Source organism: Vicia villosa, linkage group LG7, assembly GCF_029867415.1.
Source record: "Vicia villosa cultivar HV-30 ecotype Madison, WI linkage group LG7, Vvil1.0, whole genome shotgun sequence".
In the NCBI taxonomy this organism is placed as follows: Eukaryota; Viridiplantae; Streptophyta; class Magnoliopsida; order Fabales; family Fabaceae; genus Vicia; species Vicia villosa.
The window spans coordinates 99,514,619-99,535,818 of NC_081186.1; the positions used below are offsets into that span (position 1 = coordinate 99,514,619).

At 29.3% G+C, this 21,200-nt stretch overlaps 4 protein-coding genes across 4 annotated transcripts; 1 reads left to right on the plus strand and 3 right to left on the minus strand.

The window, feature by feature from the left end:
- On the minus strand, window positions 1-1,151 carry LOC131617996 (FCS-Like Zinc finger 3-like). Its single transcript, XM_058889269.1, has 2 exons — window positions 933-1,151; window positions 1-628 (listed from the first exon to the last, which is right to left on the minus strand). The coding sequence occupies exons 1-2, from the start codon at window positions 1,091-1,093 to the stop codon at window positions 463-465; spliced, it is 327 nt and encodes a 108-aa protein (XP_058745252.1). The 5' UTR covers window positions 1,094-1,151; the 3' UTR covers window positions 1-462.
- Window positions 1,152-6,317: 5,166 nt separating this feature from the next.
- LOC131617997 (putative clathrin assembly protein At4g02650) lies at window positions 6,318-8,823 on the plus strand. Its single transcript, XM_058889270.1, has 2 exons — window positions 6,318-6,521; window positions 6,875-8,823. Exon 2 carries the CDS (start codon window positions 6,935-6,937, stop codon window positions 8,708-8,710), a length of 1,776 nt encoding a protein of 591 aa, XP_058745253.1. The 5' UTR covers window positions 6,318-6,521; window positions 6,875-6,934; the 3' UTR covers window positions 8,711-8,823.
- An 844-nt stretch (window positions 8,824-9,667) lies between these two features.
- On the minus strand, window positions 9,668-10,838 carry LOC131617998 (ATP synthase subunit delta', mitochondrial-like). The gene is made up of 2 exons (XM_058889271.1): window positions 10,496-10,838; window positions 9,668-10,255 (listed from the first exon to the last, which is right to left on the minus strand). Exons 1-2 carry the CDS (start codon window positions 10,742-10,744, stop codon window positions 9,911-9,913), a joined length of 594 nt encoding a protein of 197 aa, XP_058745254.1. The 5' UTR covers window positions 10,745-10,838; the 3' UTR covers window positions 9,668-9,910.
- Window positions 10,839-13,465: 2,627 nt separating this feature from the next.
- Window positions 13,466-16,401, minus strand: LOC131617999 (transcription factor bHLH19-like). The gene is made up of 4 exons (XM_058889272.1): window positions 16,272-16,401; window positions 15,710-16,123; window positions 13,880-14,257; window positions 13,466-13,729 (listed from the first exon to the last, which is right to left on the minus strand). Exons 1-4 carry the CDS (start codon window positions 16,317-16,319, stop codon window positions 13,649-13,651), a joined length of 921 nt encoding a protein of 306 aa, XP_058745255.1. The 5' UTR covers window positions 16,320-16,401; the 3' UTR covers window positions 13,466-13,648.
- Window positions 16,402-21,200: the final 4,799 nt, after the last annotated feature.

The window sequence follows — 21,200 nt, forward strand, 5'->3', positions numbered from 1 at the left end:
TACAAAATAACTAATAATTGAAATATATAAAGAGTACAAGAAAGAAAACTGGATATGCTCCCTACAAACACTTGTTTGATTCAGTCTATATAGATGTCATACAATGTATTTTTCCTTTCATCTTCATGTTGAATCTGGTAATATTGATTTCTTCCGGTTGAGTTAGGATTTTCTGACACCACTTTCGCTTTTCTTTTGCATTAATTATTTATAACTAATCGACTATACTTTCTAACTCTTCACTTTCATCACTTTCTTTTTCAACCACTTCAAAATTTTCACATCACATCCCTTAAAGAGGAATTCAACCTCTTATCCATCTCAATCTCAACAACAATCTTTTCATCATCAACTAATTCTTTTTTATTTGAATCTTCATCTTGGAAATGAAGTACTCTTAGTTTTCAACTTTAACATTTTTTTCCTAAACTTTGGATTATTTTTTCACCACTGTCTTGTGAATTAGGCCACTGCTACTGTGCCAGCTCTTACAGTATTGTTTTTTGTAGAATTCTTTTCTGAATTTCTAACACTTCTTTTTGAAGAAATTTTCCAGCCTTTTTCTATGGACTCATCGATCTCCATCTGTTCTTGTCTGCACTCTTTGCTACAAAATGGTGTGTTCCCTCTGCAAAATCACAATTCCAAAAATCTATTCAATATCACAAGAATCTCAACAATAAATTGCAAATTCTTAAATAATTAAAAATAAATCTCAATCATCCAAATAATCATTTTAATTTTTTTACTAGATTTGAATTATTCAATGGATCTTAATTTGTATAAAATAATTCTACTTTCTATGACCCAAGTGAAAGTTAAGTATAAAAAACAAACTTTTATGAATAAAAAGTAGAATTTTCATTTGGGTGTGTGACTAAAAGATGTATTAGAATTGAAAATTAAGGTAATTAATCAATGAAGTAATTTACCTGTACATAAAGATGTCTTTGTTTTGGCCAAGATGTTTTCTACAAAGAGAACATGCTTGAAGGAACTGAGGTTGATCATAGAAATCTTCACTTCCACCATAATAAAACATGCTAGATTTTGGAGAAATAATTGAAGAAGAGAAAGAATAGTTAGAAGCCATAGATGGGTGAGTTGAGAGAGAGAATGAGTTGGAAAAAGCAGGGAGAAGAAATGAAGGAAAATGGGGAATTAAATAAGGAAAGGTTCACACAAAATGGACGGTATAGAGTAGAGCACATAGTATAGTATACAATATATTAGTATATGGTATATTAATAATAAAAATATTATACTTGGAGGAAGGAGTATATAATATAAAAACAATATAATAAAGCTTGAAACCAAACAAAAAAAAATACTATATATATAGTAAAACTATTCACAAATCATTAGCCCTATTTTCCACATTCAAGAAAATTTCAAAGAAATATTTTAAGTAAAAAATAATTTCATGTTATCAATTTTACATTTAATTACTTTAGAAATTTTTTTCAAACTTTGATTTTTGAAAAATTTATGTTATCAATTTTAATCTCTCTTTTTTAATAAGAGTTTCATCATTTTTACATGTGATTTTTAATTGTTGAGAGATTGTCATTGTGTGTTTTTGTATAATTTGCATTCATTTTAAGTTTTTTTAATTATAATTTATTTAAGTTTCTCTCAATTTTAATAAAGAATTTAAAGAATCATAAATAAGATTAATTTGTGTCAAAATAATTCTAACCAGGAAAATTGTGGTATTTCACAGCGGAAATTAGGATAACGAAAGAATAAATGGACTTGGACACACGAATTTGAAGAAAAGAAGAAAAATTCCTCAAACAAGATTGGAAAGGGCGACATAATTTGGAGCATGAAAATAACAATTCATAATTAAAAATATCGCGAAGCTTAAAATAAGAAGCGCAACACAATTTTTTAAGATCACAATGTTACCACATCACCAACATCGCAAAATCAAGGCGTAACACTAGGGGAGTGTGGCGTGATTTTGTGAGAACATAATTTTTCTATAAACCGAAACGCCAAACACTTTAAGTTGTTAGAGTTTCGAATTTTATGAGAGAATAGACACTATTTGAAGCATTGTTACATAAGAGAAGACAATGAATCATAAGGGTTTTAACCCTCATCATTTGCAATGTATAATTGTTTTCTTTACATTGAATTTTCAATGAATCTCTTAAGAATGAATGACTAACTCTCTTAGATTAAGTTTCCCTAACATGAATTTTCCCGTATTAGTGTGAATCATGTGATCTATTTAGATATGATGTCTGTAATGATAAACTTTTTATCCTTATTTAAAAACTTTGAGAACTAATGATAAACTATTGGAATTAAATATTATTGGGAGGTTGTTTTTAATCACTAGACATCGGATATACGAAGTTGTGGCATACGTATTTTACATTCAATTTAACCTTTTTCAAGTACGACTTTGCATATGACATTGAAGATCATACTCATACGAAGCGGGTTGCAGCAAAACATCGTACATGACTATCTTAAAAATAGTTGTGATATAAAAAGAATTTTTATAAGTTAAGGCTTGAACTAACCACATAAAAAAAAAAGACAAAGGATTAAATGGGGAGATGGGCTTAATAGTTTCTCTAATTTGAATCATCACCATTAGTTAGTTTATTCAAATTCTCCAATAACCGGATAATCAATCCAATTGTGCTATGTGTACCCCCCTTGCTTTTTACTATATCATTTATTTATCTAATAACAAGTATAATCACCTTAGTTTTATAGATGTTAAAACAATCTATATGGAATGATAATTTCAGTCACCACTTGTGAATTTTCGTGGTATAAATTATATTAAATTTTCACTCTTAGTTTAACAAAATAACGTAATTGACAGAGATTATTGATAACTTTAACACGGAAATAACGTATTATTATATTTGTTATTAGTTGTGTTTGATTTTTGTGATGTTATTTTATTTAATATTTGTGATATTATTTTATTTAGTATTACTGAAGGAATGTTTGTTTAGTTTTGTCTAATACATGGTCGAGAGAATGAAATATGATTCGAAAAAAGTAAGGCCAGATGTCATCTATTTTGATCGAATACAAGTTCAATTGGTACAATAATCTGATTTTCTCATTTTCAAATTAAAGATATTCTTAATTGTTTATTATACATTTAAGAGACGAGTTAACATAACCTATATTAATTTAAAAATAGTAATAATATCAATTACTCTCTTTTATAATATAATATTTGTGTGCATAATATTGTATTTAATTAACATAAAATACATGTGACATTTATACAAAGTTTGACATCAACAATCTTTTCAAATATACTATTAATACTAGTAGTATAAGTATATGAAAATAATATATGAAAATTGAAAATGATGTAACATGACTAGAGAGTTGTATTTTCTTTGAGTGTAAAAGTTTGTCTTGTTTTGTGAATTCATTTTTTGCTAACAAGTTGAAAAAAGCAAACCTGGAGCTGACGCGGCAAGGGACCCACGAAAACGAGAACTCGACAAATACATTCAAAAGTGGGACCCACTCAACTATTGTTTTTTGATAACGTTAACATTCACGGGTCCACTACAACTGCCCGGATTTCCCGGTCACCTATAACACCTCTTCTTAGTTATTGCACCTTACACGTGCGGTCTCTAACTCCAAACCAGGAGAAGAATTACACGTGCGAATGTGCTTCTCAATGTTACTATGAATTTTTATCAAGGAGAAACTCAATGATATAATGCAATTGAAACTCATTTTTTTTAATTTAGTTTATTTATATGTAGTTCTGGTTCAAAATTATATACCATTTAGTATAACAAGTAATTACTATTAATATTATTTCCTTTATAATTTACTAGCATAGGGCCACGCTGCGTCTTTTTTTGTAATTTTTCATCTAATTAGTTAAATTTTTTAATTATTCAACTGATTCACAAATCATGTTACTCTCATTAACTTTTTTTTTTCTTTTACCTTAACTTACAAACTGTGAAACAAATCAGCTTTTTTAACTTATACAAAAAAATCTTATTTGCTTGAAACTTAGACAAGAAGGGGGTTCCTCCATTCATAGGCAGAATTCCAATGCCTCCTTGAATGCCAACTCGGTTTTTTGGGATAAGGGGGTTTCTCCTTCTCAATCTATGTTTGTTTGGAGAATCCATCATAATAGGATGCCAACGGATGAGAATATGGTGATTAGAGGTTTAGGCTTTGCTTTTAAGGGATCTTGGTTTGGTCCCTCCTTGTGTATTTTGTATTTCTTCTTTCTTTTCTTTAATATATTTTTCAGTTTAAAAAAAAAAAGACCAGAAGACGCGTTATTAGAGTTAGCGTCAAAATCCTGACTACAATAACTGAAATCAAGCATAACTTAAACAATACAATTAGGTTTTTTATATACCAATCAAGCAATCATCAGAATAACAATACTACCTTTCTTTTAAATTTGCTAGCCTTGTAACCAATTTTTTTATTCCTCTCTATCACTCGAGAATTGTCATGATGAAGTCACACGACCATGTAGGCTTCTTGCGACGTCTTTGCTCAATAGCATTCTCTTCTGTATTTTCCACATGTGGAGATTGGGCTTGTTTATTGGGTCAACCCATTTTTTCATGAACTTTTGAATGGGCCATATATGTAATAAAACCACCCCTTATCCAAACCTATCATTACTCTCCACCTGAATATTGACATTGTCCTCATGGTCGGTTCAACCATAAAGGTTGGTAAATGGTTGTAAATCCTCTCAAGTAGCATTTTTTTGTTTGCTATGAGACATTTTGTATATCATAAAAGTAATTAGTGTTTGCTAAAACATGTTCCGTAAGTTGGCCTATGTAAGGGTGAATTTGGATTTCAAATTTTAGAGAAACCCCATATGTATTCTAAAAAAGGGGTGTCTCCAAATTTTAGTAATCGGACAAACCCCTTTTTGTGTTATTTCGCACATAATAGAATGAATTTGAAAATTGAAATTCGAATTCATCTCTGAGACATTGCTTTTTGTATGGTCCATATTCATCTAAAACTTATATAAATATGTCTCATATTTTGTTAACAAAAATAAACGAAAATAGAAAAATATTGTGTGTTTACTTCAACGGCGTGAGATCTCCTTTTGAATTTAGGATCATATAGGAAACCTCTCTTGTAGATCGGAAATCCAAACTAGAGAATCTCTTGCACTACTCAAACAATTAAATAGTGGTTAATATCGAGCGTCGTTCACCCTCGATTGATAACGAAGGGAAGATCAAGTTCAATAAGTTTGAGCAAAAGACAAATGTAGATGTAAGCGTTATGCGAAGTACATTTTATCGTTATGCAAATAAGGATCTAATTGAGGTGGATGCGATAATTGCAAAAACGACCAACGATATTCTAAAGATGTTGAAACGTCTTGAATTATTAGTTGGTGATTAACATCATGTTATATTAAGGTTAACAAATATATATTTTATGTATTATGTTCGTGTGCTAGCAAAGATTTATGTTAAGTTATAATCTTCATATTTTGTTTAAAATTATTTTTGTTTTTTATGATAATATATCATACTTTGAATTTTGAAATTCAGACAAATTCTTTAACTTTGAATGTATCTGATTCCGATATTATGTGTGAGTAGTCTGTTGAAGCGTGTTTGAATTTTAATTTCCATATGTTGTTAATTTGGATTTCAAATTCCAAACAAATACTTTATCTATATTTTAGCTTATTTTCAAAGTTATTTTTGTATTTAGTGTGTTTAAATTTTAAAATCTAAATTATGAAAATATTTTTTAAATTTTGCCAAGATATATGAGTAAGACATATGGTATATACGAGTAATCCCCCGTTAATAATTCAAACCATATATGGATTGAGGAAATATAAAATATTGTATTTTATGATATATTTTAATACAACAAAAGGTTTTGATTATTATTTTTTTTTTGTTGTGAAAAATATAAAAAGGCTGGCATACCATTATAAGCCTAAAATCTTAATTTAAAATTATAAACCTCAAAAAAGCTTTAAAATATATTCTTATAAATATTTAAATTAATTATAAATATGTTTTTGCCCGATTTATTATAAATCTTTAAATATGTTGGATTAGCTCTAAATATGTGACATAACATCATAATAAAAACAACTTTATTATACACATTTTTGCTTTTAAATATGAAAAATAATTAAAATATTGGAAAAAAAGAGGGAAATTTTAGAATTTATTTAAGTTGGTGACATATCCCTTGAAAAGGTCAAAGATATGTGATGACAACTCATATCTTTCCCCACATTTTAATGCTACAAAATTGGTTTATTGTTTGGCCATTTTGAGTTTTGATCATAACTCCTTCCTTAACCCAGAAAGAATCAGAGAGAACGGAGAAGAAACAAGAGAAGAAAAGGTTGAAACAGAAATAATAATAATAATCAAAAGCCTTTCTTTTCTTGTTCATTTTCCTTCTCAATATTTGGTATTAAGGTCAGACCCATTTCACATATCTTATTGTGCTACTTGGGTTTATAATATTTTCTTCATAAGCAGGTACATTCTCTTTTTATGTTTCTTTCCAGTTTTTTTTGTTAATGATAATAAAAATTATAATTAGTAAAATTGATGTAATAATTCAAAATTGTAATATAGTATTTAAAATTAAGAAAACTTCAAAATAATTATTATAATAAAAAATTTCCAATCTCAGAGTACTTTTGTATCAAATAATTTTGCCTTTGAAATTTTTTTATAGACTAATGTAACAGAAGATTTTGAATTTTAAATATTGTTTTTAAATTTTGCTAGTTTGACGAACTAAATTGTATGATTATGAAATTTGAGTGATAAGTTAGAATAATTTGAAATGACTAATGTGCAAATTTTATTTTTTTTCATTTTTCCAGGTCACTTTTAAGAACTTCAGAGCCTAATCAAACAAGTGAAATTGATCCTTAAAATTAACAATGTCCCAAAGCACATTAAGAAGAGCCATTGGAGCAGTGAAGGATCAAACAAGCATAAGCCTAGCAAAAGTTGGAAGCAGCTCTTCACTAGGTGACCTTGAAGTTGCCATTGTGAAAGCAACAAAACACGCGGAAAATCCAGCGGCCGAGAAACACGTTAGGGAAATTCTAAGTCTAACGTGTTATTCGCGCGCGTTCATAAGTGCTTGTGTTAACACTCTCGCTAAACGTTTGAGTAAAACGAGTAGTTGGACGGTTGCTTTGAAAACACTTGTTTTGATTCAAAGGTTGATATCTGAAGGTGATCCTGCTTATGAACAAGAGATATTCTTCTCAACTAGACGCGGAACTCGACTTCTAAACATGTGTGATTTTAGGGACAAGTCTAAGTCTAATTCGTGGGATTACTCTTCGTTTGTTCGCACGTATGCGTTGTATCTAGATGAAAGGCTCGAGTATAAGATGCAACATAGGCGCGGAAGAAGTGGTAGGTTTTCGTATGATGAAGACGAGGAAGATCAATCAAAAGAAAAAGAAAGAGATAAAAACGGAGAAATTGTTGTGACATCAATGCCATTGTGTGAAATGAAGACTGAACAACTCTTTTCCAAAATGCAGCATTTGCAGTTGTTGCTTGAGCGTTTTATGGCGTGTCGTCCCACGGGTAGAGCAAAGACTCATAGAATTGTGATAGTGGCACTCTACCCAATTGTGAAGGAAAGTTTTCAAATATATCATGACATGACAGAAATACTAGGTATCTTCATTGATCGTTTCACTGAGATAGAAATACAAGAATGTTATAAGGTGTATGACATTTTCTGTCGTATCGGAAAACAATACGATGAACTCGAATTATTTTATATCTGGTCCAAAAGTATTGGAATCGGACGTTCTTCGGAGTATCCACATATTGAAAAAGTCACAACAAAGAAATTGGAACTCGTTGAGCAGTTCATCAAAGACAGGTCATCATTAAAAGAGAAAACGAATACACAAGAAAAACCGAAAGAAAAAGAAGAAGAAAAAGAAATAGAAATGGATATGAATGAAATCAAAGCACTTCCGCCACCGGAAGAATTCAATGAAGAACCGATAAAAGAAGTTGTGAAGGAAGAGAAAGAACAAGAAAAGGAGATAAAGGAAGAAAACATAGTTCAAACAGAAGGTGATTTGTTAGGTTTAGGTGATAATATGATGATAAAACAAGATTATAATGAAAACAAACTAGCATTAGCATTATTTGATGGTGAATTATCAACAACAAAAACAACAGCAGAAGCTCTTCCATGGCAAGCTTTTGATGATGAATCTGATTGGGAAACATCACTAGTTCAATCAAGTAGTAACTTACCAAATCAGAAACCATCATTAGGTGGTGGATTTGACACATTGTTATTGGATAGCATGTATGAACAATCATCAACAAGAAATGTAGCAACGATGCAAGGAGTGAACGGTTATGGAAGTGCTAGTAGTGTTGCGAGAGTTTCCGCAACACCAATGTTAGCATTGCCGGCACCGCAAACATCGAGGAATGGTTATGAAGATCCATTTGCAGCATCAATGGCTTTGGCACCACCAGCTTATGTGCAAATGTCGGAGATCGAAAAAAGGCAAAGGTTGTTACTTGATGAACAAGCAATGTGGCAGCAATATGCAAAAAGTGGAATACAAGGACATGTTGGATTTCAAACACAACAACAACAACAACAACCTAATAATTTCTACATGGGAGGGTATCAACAAAATCATTATGGGAATTATTATCATTAACTAGGAATAATGTTTTATTAGTTTGTACTAACCTAACTCTTTCTCCCTCTTCTCCCTTCTTTCCAATGTGAAGTAAAACTAAATTGGACAACTATAAAACAACTTGTTTATAAGCTTCTTGCAAATGATCACATACAATAGAAGAACTTGTTTATAAGCTTCTTACAATTTGAACACATGCAAAAGTGAAAATGAAGTTCACTATGTTACTACACATAATTAATTAATAGTAGTATAACTTTTTCTTTGAATATCATTTTTGGATTATTAACTTTTTATACATTAAATAAAATAAACTAAACAATAAATTGAAGAAGTTAAATTTTACCTTTGAAACTATATAAGACAAATCATATTTTTTTATAAAAAAGCTAATTTATATTGAAAATAATTATTGACTTTAAAATTATATCATATATTAATATGGCAAATGTTCTAAATCTAACTCATATTATTTTCATTTAACTAAAAGAGATATTGATATTTACTAATTTAGAGATTAATATTTTGTTTTTTTCAATAAAACGAAAGAGATATTGATATTTAATAATTTAGAGATTATTTTTAGATTTTTTATATAATAAAAAAAATTAAAAAAAAAGTTTGGTACTGTAAAAATCACTTTTATTATAAATGACAGTTAAAAATATTTCTCTGAGGAAGCTAACCAAAACAACTTCTATTTTGACTAGCTTAATGGGCATTTTCTTAAGCTGAAATGATCTTAATTAACACTAGGATTGAGTACTTGCCTTCATATTATAAAGGAGTTTCATCTTCCCACGTATTTTTAATAGTGTATATTTCAATGACACACAATGTGTTTTTTCTTGAGTATATTTTAAGTGATGTAGTAAAATTTGAGGGTATTAGTTTCTGGCTTTGAGCCTGAGAATAGGATATAGGCCTATGGAACATTATGTCGAAAATTCGAATAAACTAACAGCAAAGAAGCACGGCTTAAGAAGTTGAAATCGTAATGCCTGTGATCCAAAATATATATATCAAGCTTTTGTTTCTGATTTCAATGTCTTGTTCAACTTCCTGGATCTAGATGGAAGCTGTTGAAATATATTATTTTCATCAATTCAGTTTTCTACACAAAATACATGCTGAAAATATCGTTCAGCAACTTTGATTACATCGAGACAAAAAACCGGGGAAATAACCAATTGAAAATGTAAAGTTCAACTACAATACTTAGCCTGTAAGAGCCGAGTTGAGCGCGCTATGCACGTCAACTCCAATCTGAGCTTCGGCTTTCTCCAAGTCCGTTGTTGCTGAGTTGAGTTTCTGAGTGAACTCTTGAAGACCCTTCTGCACTAAGTCTGCATCAAGTTGATTCACTGGTACAGCCTCTACAGCAATAATATCAGCAACAGAGTTCGCATGGATGAATGCGAAACCACTGCTTACAAAATACTTGGTTGTATCAGTCCCTTCTTGTACCGTAAGTACCCCGGGTTTCAACTCTGCGATTGTTGCGACGTGTCCCGGGAGAACACCCATCTCACCCGTTGTAGCTGGGATTATAACACTATCAACCTATAAAACATAAATTGTCATTTTACAAGGAAAGAGAATTTCAGAAATTTGTTTAACATTGACAATGAAACCCAAATAAATTAGATTGCAGCATTAGAAAATAATTAGATAACATATTTCAGACAAAACTAATCACAATTTCAAAAACAGCAACACAAATCAACATCAATAAGCACAACAACAATAATAATAAAAAAAAACAAAAAAAAACAAGAACAGATCGAAAACGAAAATCGATACCTCTTTAGCGGCCAATTGAGAAGAATAAGGAAGAACAAAATTGACGGTGAGTTTGGTAGGGATAGTAGAAGGAACTGGTGGACGAGTTTTGAGGAATTCGAGAGGCGTCTTAGGTGGATCGATATTGGGGCTAACTTTCCTCCACGCTTCAACGAAGCTGGAATTGGTGGTGGGAGTAGCCACGACGGTGGATAAGCGGCGAGTGGTGGCGGCGCGGGAGAGGAAAGTGGATGTGGCGCGGCGGAACATGGTGACGGTAAGGTTGGATCGCTCGGGCTCGCAAGTCGGAGAGAAAATGGAGAGAGAGAAAATGAGTAAGCGTGAGAAAGTGAAATCAGAGAAAGAGAGAATAGAATGGTTGGAAAATTGAAAGCAATGTATGGGCTTTGTTATTCTAAAGCCCGGCCCAATACTTGGTTGGAACCCATTTTCTTGAGTTTTATTACTTTGGCACACTAAATCCTCTGCATCCATTTCCCCTATAAAGTAAAATGTTATACTTTGTATGCATTTTTCTAATTTTTTTTGAAAAGTTTTCAATATTCACAGGTCTTTTTTTTTAAAGTTTATACACTTTTATCAGATATTTAAAATTAAAATAAAATTTGCATTCGGCATTCTCATTAATTGATATCTCAAATATATTGTTTTTGCAAAAAATATTGTTTGGATAACCTCTTTGATGTTGTTCAGTGAAGGTTGCAAATGTATGAAAATTAGTTTGTTGTGTGACTTCTTCTCTAATGTCTGTCTTTTTCCATTTGTTTTGGTGTTCTTTATCTAGTTTTCATCCCCTCCCTTTGATTCCTTCAACAATGAATTATAATGGGTCGCGCTATGTTTCTCATATTTTATAAGCTTAAGGTAATGTCTTCCGCCTCAATAACGAGCATTAATAATGAGTTATAACGGTTTAGACATCAGTTTTGTAACCTCCATACAACATTTGAGCTGCCTCTTTACCGTTTTGGTGGACTATCAACCCGGCCATCCGGCCACAATCAACGCTTGTTGGTCTGCGTGTTTATCCCCAAGCACATACGCGACCATGGCATATAGATAACAACTCGACTCTTTGCTTTTTATGGAAATGCTTGCATCTTCGGTCTACCATCTCAACGAATACTCTAAGAGATGTCCCGACTGAGCTAGAAATTTTGGGATGTACATAAATCCTCTAAGCATAAAACTTGAAAGGGGGAATGTTTAGATAAAGAATCCTACGATATATTTCGTCTTTGATCTTATGTTCTAGCTCAACTTTGACCCGTCACGAGGTCGTCCCTACGCCCCGACTAATGAAGTGTGATGGCATGTTCAATTAGTAATTATTGTAAGCATCTTACGAGATTTCCTCTCTCTCTCTCTCTCTCTCTCTCTCTCTCTCTCTCTATCTATCTATCTCTCTTCACCATGATGACTCTCTAAACTGATTCCACGTACCTAGCAGTTTCGTAACATTGATTGGATAAATACCAAACGTCTCCTTCTTTGTTCTCCATTCCTGAAAGTTTGGGTATTTTCAACTTCTCTTCCAAGTTGTCCTTGAAGTTTTACACTTTAAACATTTGACTACCAACAAATTTAGGTATTCTTATTTTTATCTTACTTTTTTTTTTGCTTAATTTTTTTAATGGTTATAATACTTGAGTGTGATGATCTGGATAACTTACCAATTCCTCGAAATGCCCAAGAGAAGAGAGAATTTTGGGATTTATGCATGCGTTTGTGGTTAGAAGCTAAATCCGATGAAAGTAGATTGGTTTTTCCAAGTGTAAAAATGAATCTAGAATCCATGTGAAAGGACTAAATTAATATAATCCTAGTATAGTGTGGTTGTATATGGATGATTTACCCATCACAAGACATATTCACAATGGCATTGAGAATATCAAATTCAACATGAGAATTGAATTTGATTAAACTAAATTAAGATGCTAAAGTTAATTTCTTGTGTTTGAATTCACTGGGACCATGTCATGCTTGATAACCCCAATGTTCTTTTAGAGATTTAATATGTTGAATTGCAACTCAGCAAGTACTCCTATGGAAGCAAATTCAATATTAAGCAAAGATGAAGATGGAAAGGTTGTTAGTATCACTCTATACAAGTAAATAGTGGGAAACTTGAGGTACACTTGCAATTCAAGACCCGATAAGTCACAATATTAGTGTGTTGAGAAGATTTATGTAGGGACCTAAATTATCAGATATGAAAGCACTTGAAAGGATCATGAGATGTCTTAAAGGTACAATATATAATGGCATCTTATTTCTTAAATCTAATTGCTCGAGGGATAAGTTTTCTGGTTTTGTGACTCATATTGGTGCAAAGACAGTGGGAAGAAGAAGCACAATGGGATATGTGTTTAAGATGTACAATTATCCAATTTTATGGTGCTCCAAAAAGCAAACAATGATGGTCTCGTCTTCTCATGAAGCTCGGTATATCTCAGCCTCCAATCCAACTTGTCAAGGAGTGTAGACTCGTTATTTGTTGATTGAGATGAAGATAAGCACAAAAGAAGAAGTAAATGTAATGGTCGACAACAAATCAACAACTAACCTTGCAAACAATTCCATAACTAATAAGAAATAAATCAATAGTATTAAACTATCACATAAATCCATTTTTAGCAATTTGGATGGACGGAAAATGATACCTTACTAATATGAGAAATGCTACTTGTACACTTATGTGTACACCCACACCGTAATTTATACGGTAAAGATATGTTCATCATTTTTTTAATCATTTTTTTCCACTTTAATTTGCGTGCAGCACATGAACAAGTGCATGTATATACAGTGTAAAGTGTTCTGGTGTAGAAAACTGGTGTATGCATAGCATACCTCTACTAATATTGTATAACATTAAAGGACTAATTTAATACAATATTTTTTAGGACTAACATATTATAATCATCAAAATTAAGGGATAATAGAATACATTTGACCTAAAATATAAAATATATCGATTTTGATCTTGCTTTAGGTCTCATTTAGTCCTTGACCTATCTCATCTCTCATATAATACATCCTGATTTAAATATGTCATTCTCAATGTTACAATTTATTTTTGAAAAAAAAAAGACAAAAAGAAAATAAGGTCTGAACTTCTCTTAATATTCAACAAACAAGTAAATGTCACAGTTAAACACCATTTGACTCCAATATTACTTTTCTTAGGATTTTCACCAAATCATTGATTGTCAAGCTATACTCCTCTTTCATCTGTAAATTAGGAGCAAAGTTTTAGATTTCATCAAATACAATATTAATAAATTTTTAATTAAATAAAAAATATCTAAATATTTTGAATAAAAAAACCTCTAAATCAAATTTAGAGTAATTAGAAAAGAACTATAATTGCAATTTTTTTACCTGAGCAATAATTGTGATTTGAAGTGTGGAAGCTCCAAATGGGAAAATGTTGGTACTTGTTATAGATAGATGAAGATTTGTAACCAAACTGAGTATTTTGTGCACCATATTATCATTTTGCATCTTCTCACATTGAATACAAATCAGCACATTCTTCTCTGAGACTCTTGCTCTAACATCAGGCAGTGCAAATTCATCATTGAATATATAATTATCAACCACATTTGCTTCACAAGTTGTTGAGTTTTGTAGTTTCTTATCAACCATTGTTGAATATGCAATATTTATCTTTTCATTTTCAATTTCAAGTTCTCTTACACGTTCTTGAAGTTGATTCACATAATTGATTGCTTCTTGAAGTATGTAAGACTTTTCTGTCTGTGCACATTTACAAAAAGTAGAACATCAAAAACAAAGTAAAAAAATATTAAAATTAAAATTTCATTTTTTTTTAAAATAAGAGGATATAAAATATACATCTAGATTAATTATTCTAGAATTCTCTAAACTATCTATGAATTATGAGATAAATTTCCTAATTTTTAAAAAGTTTGTATATAAATCTCAAACTTATCGATAATTTATATTTAGGTCCTTGAATTAAAAATTTATTCGGATACATATATATATTTTTAATAATTTATAATTTTCCACTGTAGTTTTTAGTCTAGGTCCTGATTTTCAATCATTAACATTTTTTGTGAAAAATATTTCAATTTAAAATTATTGACAAATTCATATTTAATTATGAAATATTATCGATTCCCATACATATTTAAAAATTATTGAACTACCTATTACAAAATAACTAAACCTTTTAAATAATTCATGAAGCGCTTTGTTTTTAGAAAAATATTTAGATAGACACGGACATAACATTTGATTTTACACATATTCAATTATAATTTTTTTTATTAATTAAAAAACAAAAATAAAGTTTTTTCTTTCTTCATTATCACACAATATAACTACCCTATAATTCCAATTAAAACAAAATTTAAAATTTAAATTTTTTCTCTTTTTATTAGTTGTTCTTAAAAATATAAATATAAATATAAATTTGTTTTCATACAATACAAGTATATTTCTTGTTTTTATTTTAGTCTTAAAAATAGCGAACAAATAAAACAATATAGAATATTATATCAAAATTTAAAGAGAGAGATATTTTATTGGATTAACACAAAATAAATAGTAATAAAAAATAATCTCATGCTTTTATAAATTTACAAATACATTATAAAATTATAAGGCTTCAATCAACATAGTCTATTTGGTATAACATGACATAAAGTGAAAATATGTATCTTCATGCTACTCTCGCGTCAATATCACCTTTACATAAACTAATTTTCCTATTTATATATAGTTTGAAAAATGTTCAAAAATGTCTATTTTTTTCAAATAAAATTAAACTATAGAAAAGGTATTGAAGCCACTTTTTTATCAATGATTGTATTTACTTTAAATTAACACTATAGGCCTTCATATCATTGTCATGTCACTTATAATAACTTTAATTGTTATGATGATTATTAAAAAAATTGTACACAAAACATCACAATTTTTTATGAACATGTCTTTATAATAAAAATCTATTATTTTTAAGAAAATAATAGTTTTAAGTGATTTACAAAATTCTTTAAACAAATAATTTTGTTGAAATTAAATTTTTTAATTTATGTTATATAAGTATTTTTTAATTATTTTTTTAAAAATAAAATAAAAAATAAAATATAGATGGATTAATTTCGTGAAAGAGTAAATATAAACAAAAACAATACTAAATTTAAGTAAATAAATATTATGTGCAACTTTTTATGTACATACCTTCTTCAAGCCAGGAATTATAGCAGAAAGTGCAATGAAATTCCTGGTCAATTTTAATCTTCTTTTTCTCTCAGAAGCTATATGCTCAGCAGTCTCAGAAGTGGTTCTAATCTTCCTCTTAATAGGCTTCAAACCATGATTCACTTGATGAGCACTTTGAAAAGCAGGATCAATTGGTGAATTAATCAAAGGCATAATGTGAGTGGATAGAATATTATTTTCTGCAGCATCTTCATGAATATCAACCATGTTGAATTGACATGTTCTATCTCCCATGAAAACATCAAGAGGGTTCTCAAAATTTGTGTTATTATTATAAGCAGCTTCAACAAGAGTAGAAGAAGGGTATGAGATTTGTTCCTGCAAATATTTCATATGGTTTTGTTGATTGAAGAAATTATCACCATCCATTTCCTATAACAAAAATTCATAACATTAAAAACAATAGTTCATATGTTAAAACAATAGTTTATATATTAAAAGAAATGTACTTGATATAATATACATATAAGTAACTTGACATCATAGACTTCAAACTATATAGTACATTAAATTTAATTACCAAATGAGGAATCCAATTCTCTTGCAATTCTTCCATTTGATAGCTCATTTTTGAAAAACTAAGTAATTTGCACTATAGAATAGTTTTCTCATGACTTGATATAATGTTGGATGCAACTTATTTATATGCAACAAAAATTGCAGGTAATTAATTATAAAAGTTTCTTCAACTTTAATTGCATATGTAACATAAAAGTTATTATAATATCTATGAGCATTATATAGATTGTAAATTTAATTATAGCTTAATTATTTTTAATTTTTGTGGTGTTGAATTGATTTTGCTTTAAATGCAGGAAAGAACATAAAATAAAAACAAAAACTTAATAGTATAATTGTGTCTACAATAATTGTATGAGAAAGGGGATTGTCAAATTATTTTTACACCAGCAGATAATCATGCATCCCACCAAATCAGACGGTAAATTTTAAATTACTTTTATAATTTGACAATTTAAAATATTCTGATTTATTAAACTATAATTGTATATGTATATATTTTTAATAATATTATGATTCTGTTTGGTAAGATAATTTTTGAGCTTATAGCTTATAAGTTCGATAACTGTCTTTTTATCGCAAGCTTATAGCTTATTTTACTGACTTATAGCTTATTTTCCAGACGTTATTTCAAATTGCATTTTAACTTATAGCTTATCATTTTTTCTTTCTATTTTGCCCTTATTATTTTAAATAAAACTCACTATCATCCTTTTATAATTTAATTTAATTTAAAATAAAATAATTATATATTAAATATTTTTTAAGTTATTTTAATTTATCAATTAATTGAACCGCTAATTTTACTAAACAGTTTAATTAATTTATCAACTATAAATTATTAGTAATCAATAAACACAAATTCTGAATAATTTTTTTATTAAAAATAAAATTCACAATGGTTTAAAACCTTGGATAATGGATAGTTGGTAAGAATGTTAGTGAGGTTATAAAAAAGAAAGCATTGAAATTTGAAAACTGTTTTTGACAGAAAATGGATAATAATATACTGTAATTATCAAACCAACTAAGACAATTATTGAGTCTAATTGGACCCGTCCCACCAGCAACTTTTTGATAGATTGTGTCTTTATGTCGAATGAAGATAATCTTACTGTATTTGGACTTCTTTTTGTTGTATAATTAGTAATTCATGACTATTTTCTTTTCTTAGTATTATTACTAGTTTGGAATATACCCAAAAGAAGAAAGAATCTAAATCCCTACCTAGAATAAATTTAACAAAGTCTGTGTTATTTATCATTAGGTGTTTTGGTTTGTCTCTAAATTGTACTTATTTTCATCTTTTAATATATAAATACTCCATGCATTCTCTTTTATAAATAAATTTAGACTTTTTAAATATTATATGATTTATATTATATAAAAGAAGGGTATTATATGATTTATATTAGTAGTATTGTTATTAATAGGAAGTAATAATAGAACTTATATTATTAGTATGTTATTGGGCTTTTGTGTATTTGGGCTTTTAATTGAACATCCATTATGGGAAACTTTTTGCATAACCTTCAAATTATTCATAAAAGTTTCATAATATATTCTAAGCACTTAAGATTTATATATTATTGAATTGTAACATTGAAATAAAAAATCAAACTTTATCTTGGAATTCATTCAAGATTCAAATACGTAAGATTATTCAAAATCTGTGTTGTAACTTAATCACCGTGGTTTTGGTGATAAGTTTTCTGTTGTAAATGGTTCTTTGGATTCGGTGTTTGTGGAAAATGTCCTTTGATTCGGGAAGATTTAAAATCCACCAAGTGTTTGGTGTTTATGTTAGAAGATTGTAATAGAGGTCTTGGTGCAAGGCTTGTACAAAGATCTAACATAGTGGAAAATCATTCAAGGTGTGAAGGAACTAGATGTACCCTTAGTTAATAAGAGGAATAATTATAAATCTTTGCGTTCATTTATTTTGCAGCACTTTAATTTTCTTACGCTTTATTTTTTTCTGCACTTTCATTCAAAGTTCATACACTCAATCCTGGAAAAAATAAAAAGGAAATCCTTACTCACTCCCTCTTAGATTGAATTCTATAGTTACAATTGAAACCAGAGCAGGTTATGATAACTTGCTCCTCTATCTGAGTAAATATGAATTTCTCAAAAAAAAGATTCGTCGCAAAAAAGAATAATTATTTTAATAGAACTAAATTTAAAATGAGAGGATAATGTCTATTTTAACTTTTCAAGAAAGAAAAGACTCTAGGTCTTTGTTTGTTAGTTAAGAGAGGAGGAGAATGAAGGGCTTTATCAGAAAAAATTGAAGAAAAAAATCTTTAATATTTTTTAAAATAATAATTGATATAAAATAACAAATAAATATTTATCATTATCATATTTTTAATTTTTAAAATATTATAAAAATATAGATTATATTTGAATATTATATCTAAATTCTTTGATCTCCTCCTCATGCAATTTTTAATTTCTCCAAAATTAAAAAGTTTTTATATTATAAGTAACTCCTCAAAACTCTTTCCATCTAATTGTTTTTCATTCAACAAACTCAAAATTTTAGAGCACTTACAACAGAATATTTAATTTTTCTCCTCAAAAGACTCAAATATATTTCTTTTCAAAAAATTAACAATTACTCATATTCAACTTTAGATCATCATTATTGTTTGATAGAAAAAGTTAACTTTATACTCCTATATTATGGCACATTGGCATAGATTATAATTTTCATCTCAATAATTGAGATTAGAGGAGATTATTTCATTCAACTCAATAAGTGAGATTATTCTTGTCGCTTAATTACTTCTTTGTTTTCATCATTATTCATTCCACACGCATACTGTAATAAAAGATATAAAGCTTGATGTTACTAAAAAAGGATAAATTAATCACGATTTGACACAATTTGTTGAAATTGAAGTTTCATAGCATTGGCATCATCCACTCATAAATATTCTTAAACAACACATGTGGTTGACATGAATTATGTGAAAGTATCAAGATAGGCAGCGACAGCCCTCGGCATATTAAGTGCACTAAGACTTATATAATTAAAATAATCTATGTAACAAAAGCTTAATGAGCTCAATTGTTTTCTTAATTACTATATCAAATATAAAGTTTATAAATTATTGATATTTTAAGTTTAAATATTAAAATGAGACTTGTTTTTCTGTAATTATCCATGAACTTTTAAAAAACAAAATGATATGGGTTAGTTGAGTTAGATGAATATAAATTATTTTAAGATTATTCTTCAGTATTAATATTTTTTTATAATATATTATTATTATAATAAAGTTGTTGATAGTAGTCAATTAATAGTTTTTTATTTAAAAATTTGATATTTTATTTATATCTTTTATACATAATGATCACTCATTAGAATTTTTTTATAAATAAAGTAATATGCTAATCATATAAGATGTATAATAAATATTGTATAGAAATAGTAGACTATTTGTTTTAGATGACAAAATCATTTTTCTTAAAATTTAAATTTATAATTCTAGAAAAACACAATATTGATATGCATGAGCCTTTACACTTTATTTAGAAGATCCATTGCTTCTGGTGCTAGAAAAACAAAAGTGTCAAAGAAAAATAGTATGAAAGCATGCATGTTGATTGTCGGAACATGTTTTTTCATACTTGGTCACTTTACTTGAATCGGCTATGAGGGGTGTGTGTCCCATAATAAATTCTCTAGTTCTTAGTCCCACCAATGAGAAAATCTTGATAAGTCTACTAATGCATGTTTCCCTCCCGTACACCATAATATCTATTGGCCTAAGTTTCGATCTCCCTTCTTGTGGGTCAGTGAAGAAATTCTCAGACGCCTCTTTCTTTACAAATACTCCGGCGTGCTGAAATATATCAAATAACACATGTTCCCCAAATGTATCCAAGCATGCCTTGCGGAAAACAGAGAAAACCTCATCAATAGGAAATAAGGGAATTATAAGCTAATATTTAAGGATGTATTGTACTCTATCAGGGACATATATGTTAACCAAGACCACCAATAAGGATAGTAAGGAGAAAATTTTGAGTGTGTGCTGCTTGCATAAACATTTGTAGAACATCTACTACCATTGGTAATAGGAAGCCAAAGTGTCAAATGAAAATGATATAAAACTATGTTGACCGCCTTATCACATTTTCTCAGGTTTATCCATTTTGCATGAAGCAACTTTAAGGGATGCACGTTTCAAAGTAAAGCCCATGGTCCTCAATCCCACAAGTGGGTAAACCTTATTCAAGTCCGCACGCGCATGTTGTTAAAGTGTTTAATATTGAAAAGAATATGATCTCAATATATGTTTACAAGTGAGGGCAATCCCCGCCTTACAAGCATGTTTTGTAAATATGAATTATGCCAAACCCATACAATTCTAAGATGGTATCAAAGTCTTGTTCAAGACTCGTTGAGTCACTTGATATTAGGTTTCCTCTATCGGACCACCCACCATTTATGTCCAGACTTCAAATGTCCAGTCCTAGGCATGATAGAGTGTTTAAAAGAGTCACATATCTTTACAATTTATGGTTTAAACACATGTTCATAAGTGACAACAATTCTCACCTTATAAGTTGGTTAAGTAAGGTTGAGTTAGACTTAACCACATTTCTTAATATACGTTTCTTTCTTACCTAACCATACACGAGAATATTTGTTGGCCTAAGTATAAAGTTTCTCTCTTCTAGATTGGTTAGAAGTTCATAAGAGACTATTTGTTCACAGTTACTCCCCTTGGCTAAATTTATCAAAAATAGAATCTCTGATAAAGTCATGCATATATTTGAAGTCTAAAAGCCACATACAATAAATTATGTACTTCTTAAAGATTTCCAAACACGCTTTACCCAAACATGACAAACCTCACCAATATAAAATAATAGAATCATAAGGAGATACACAAGGATGGTACGACACTCTACT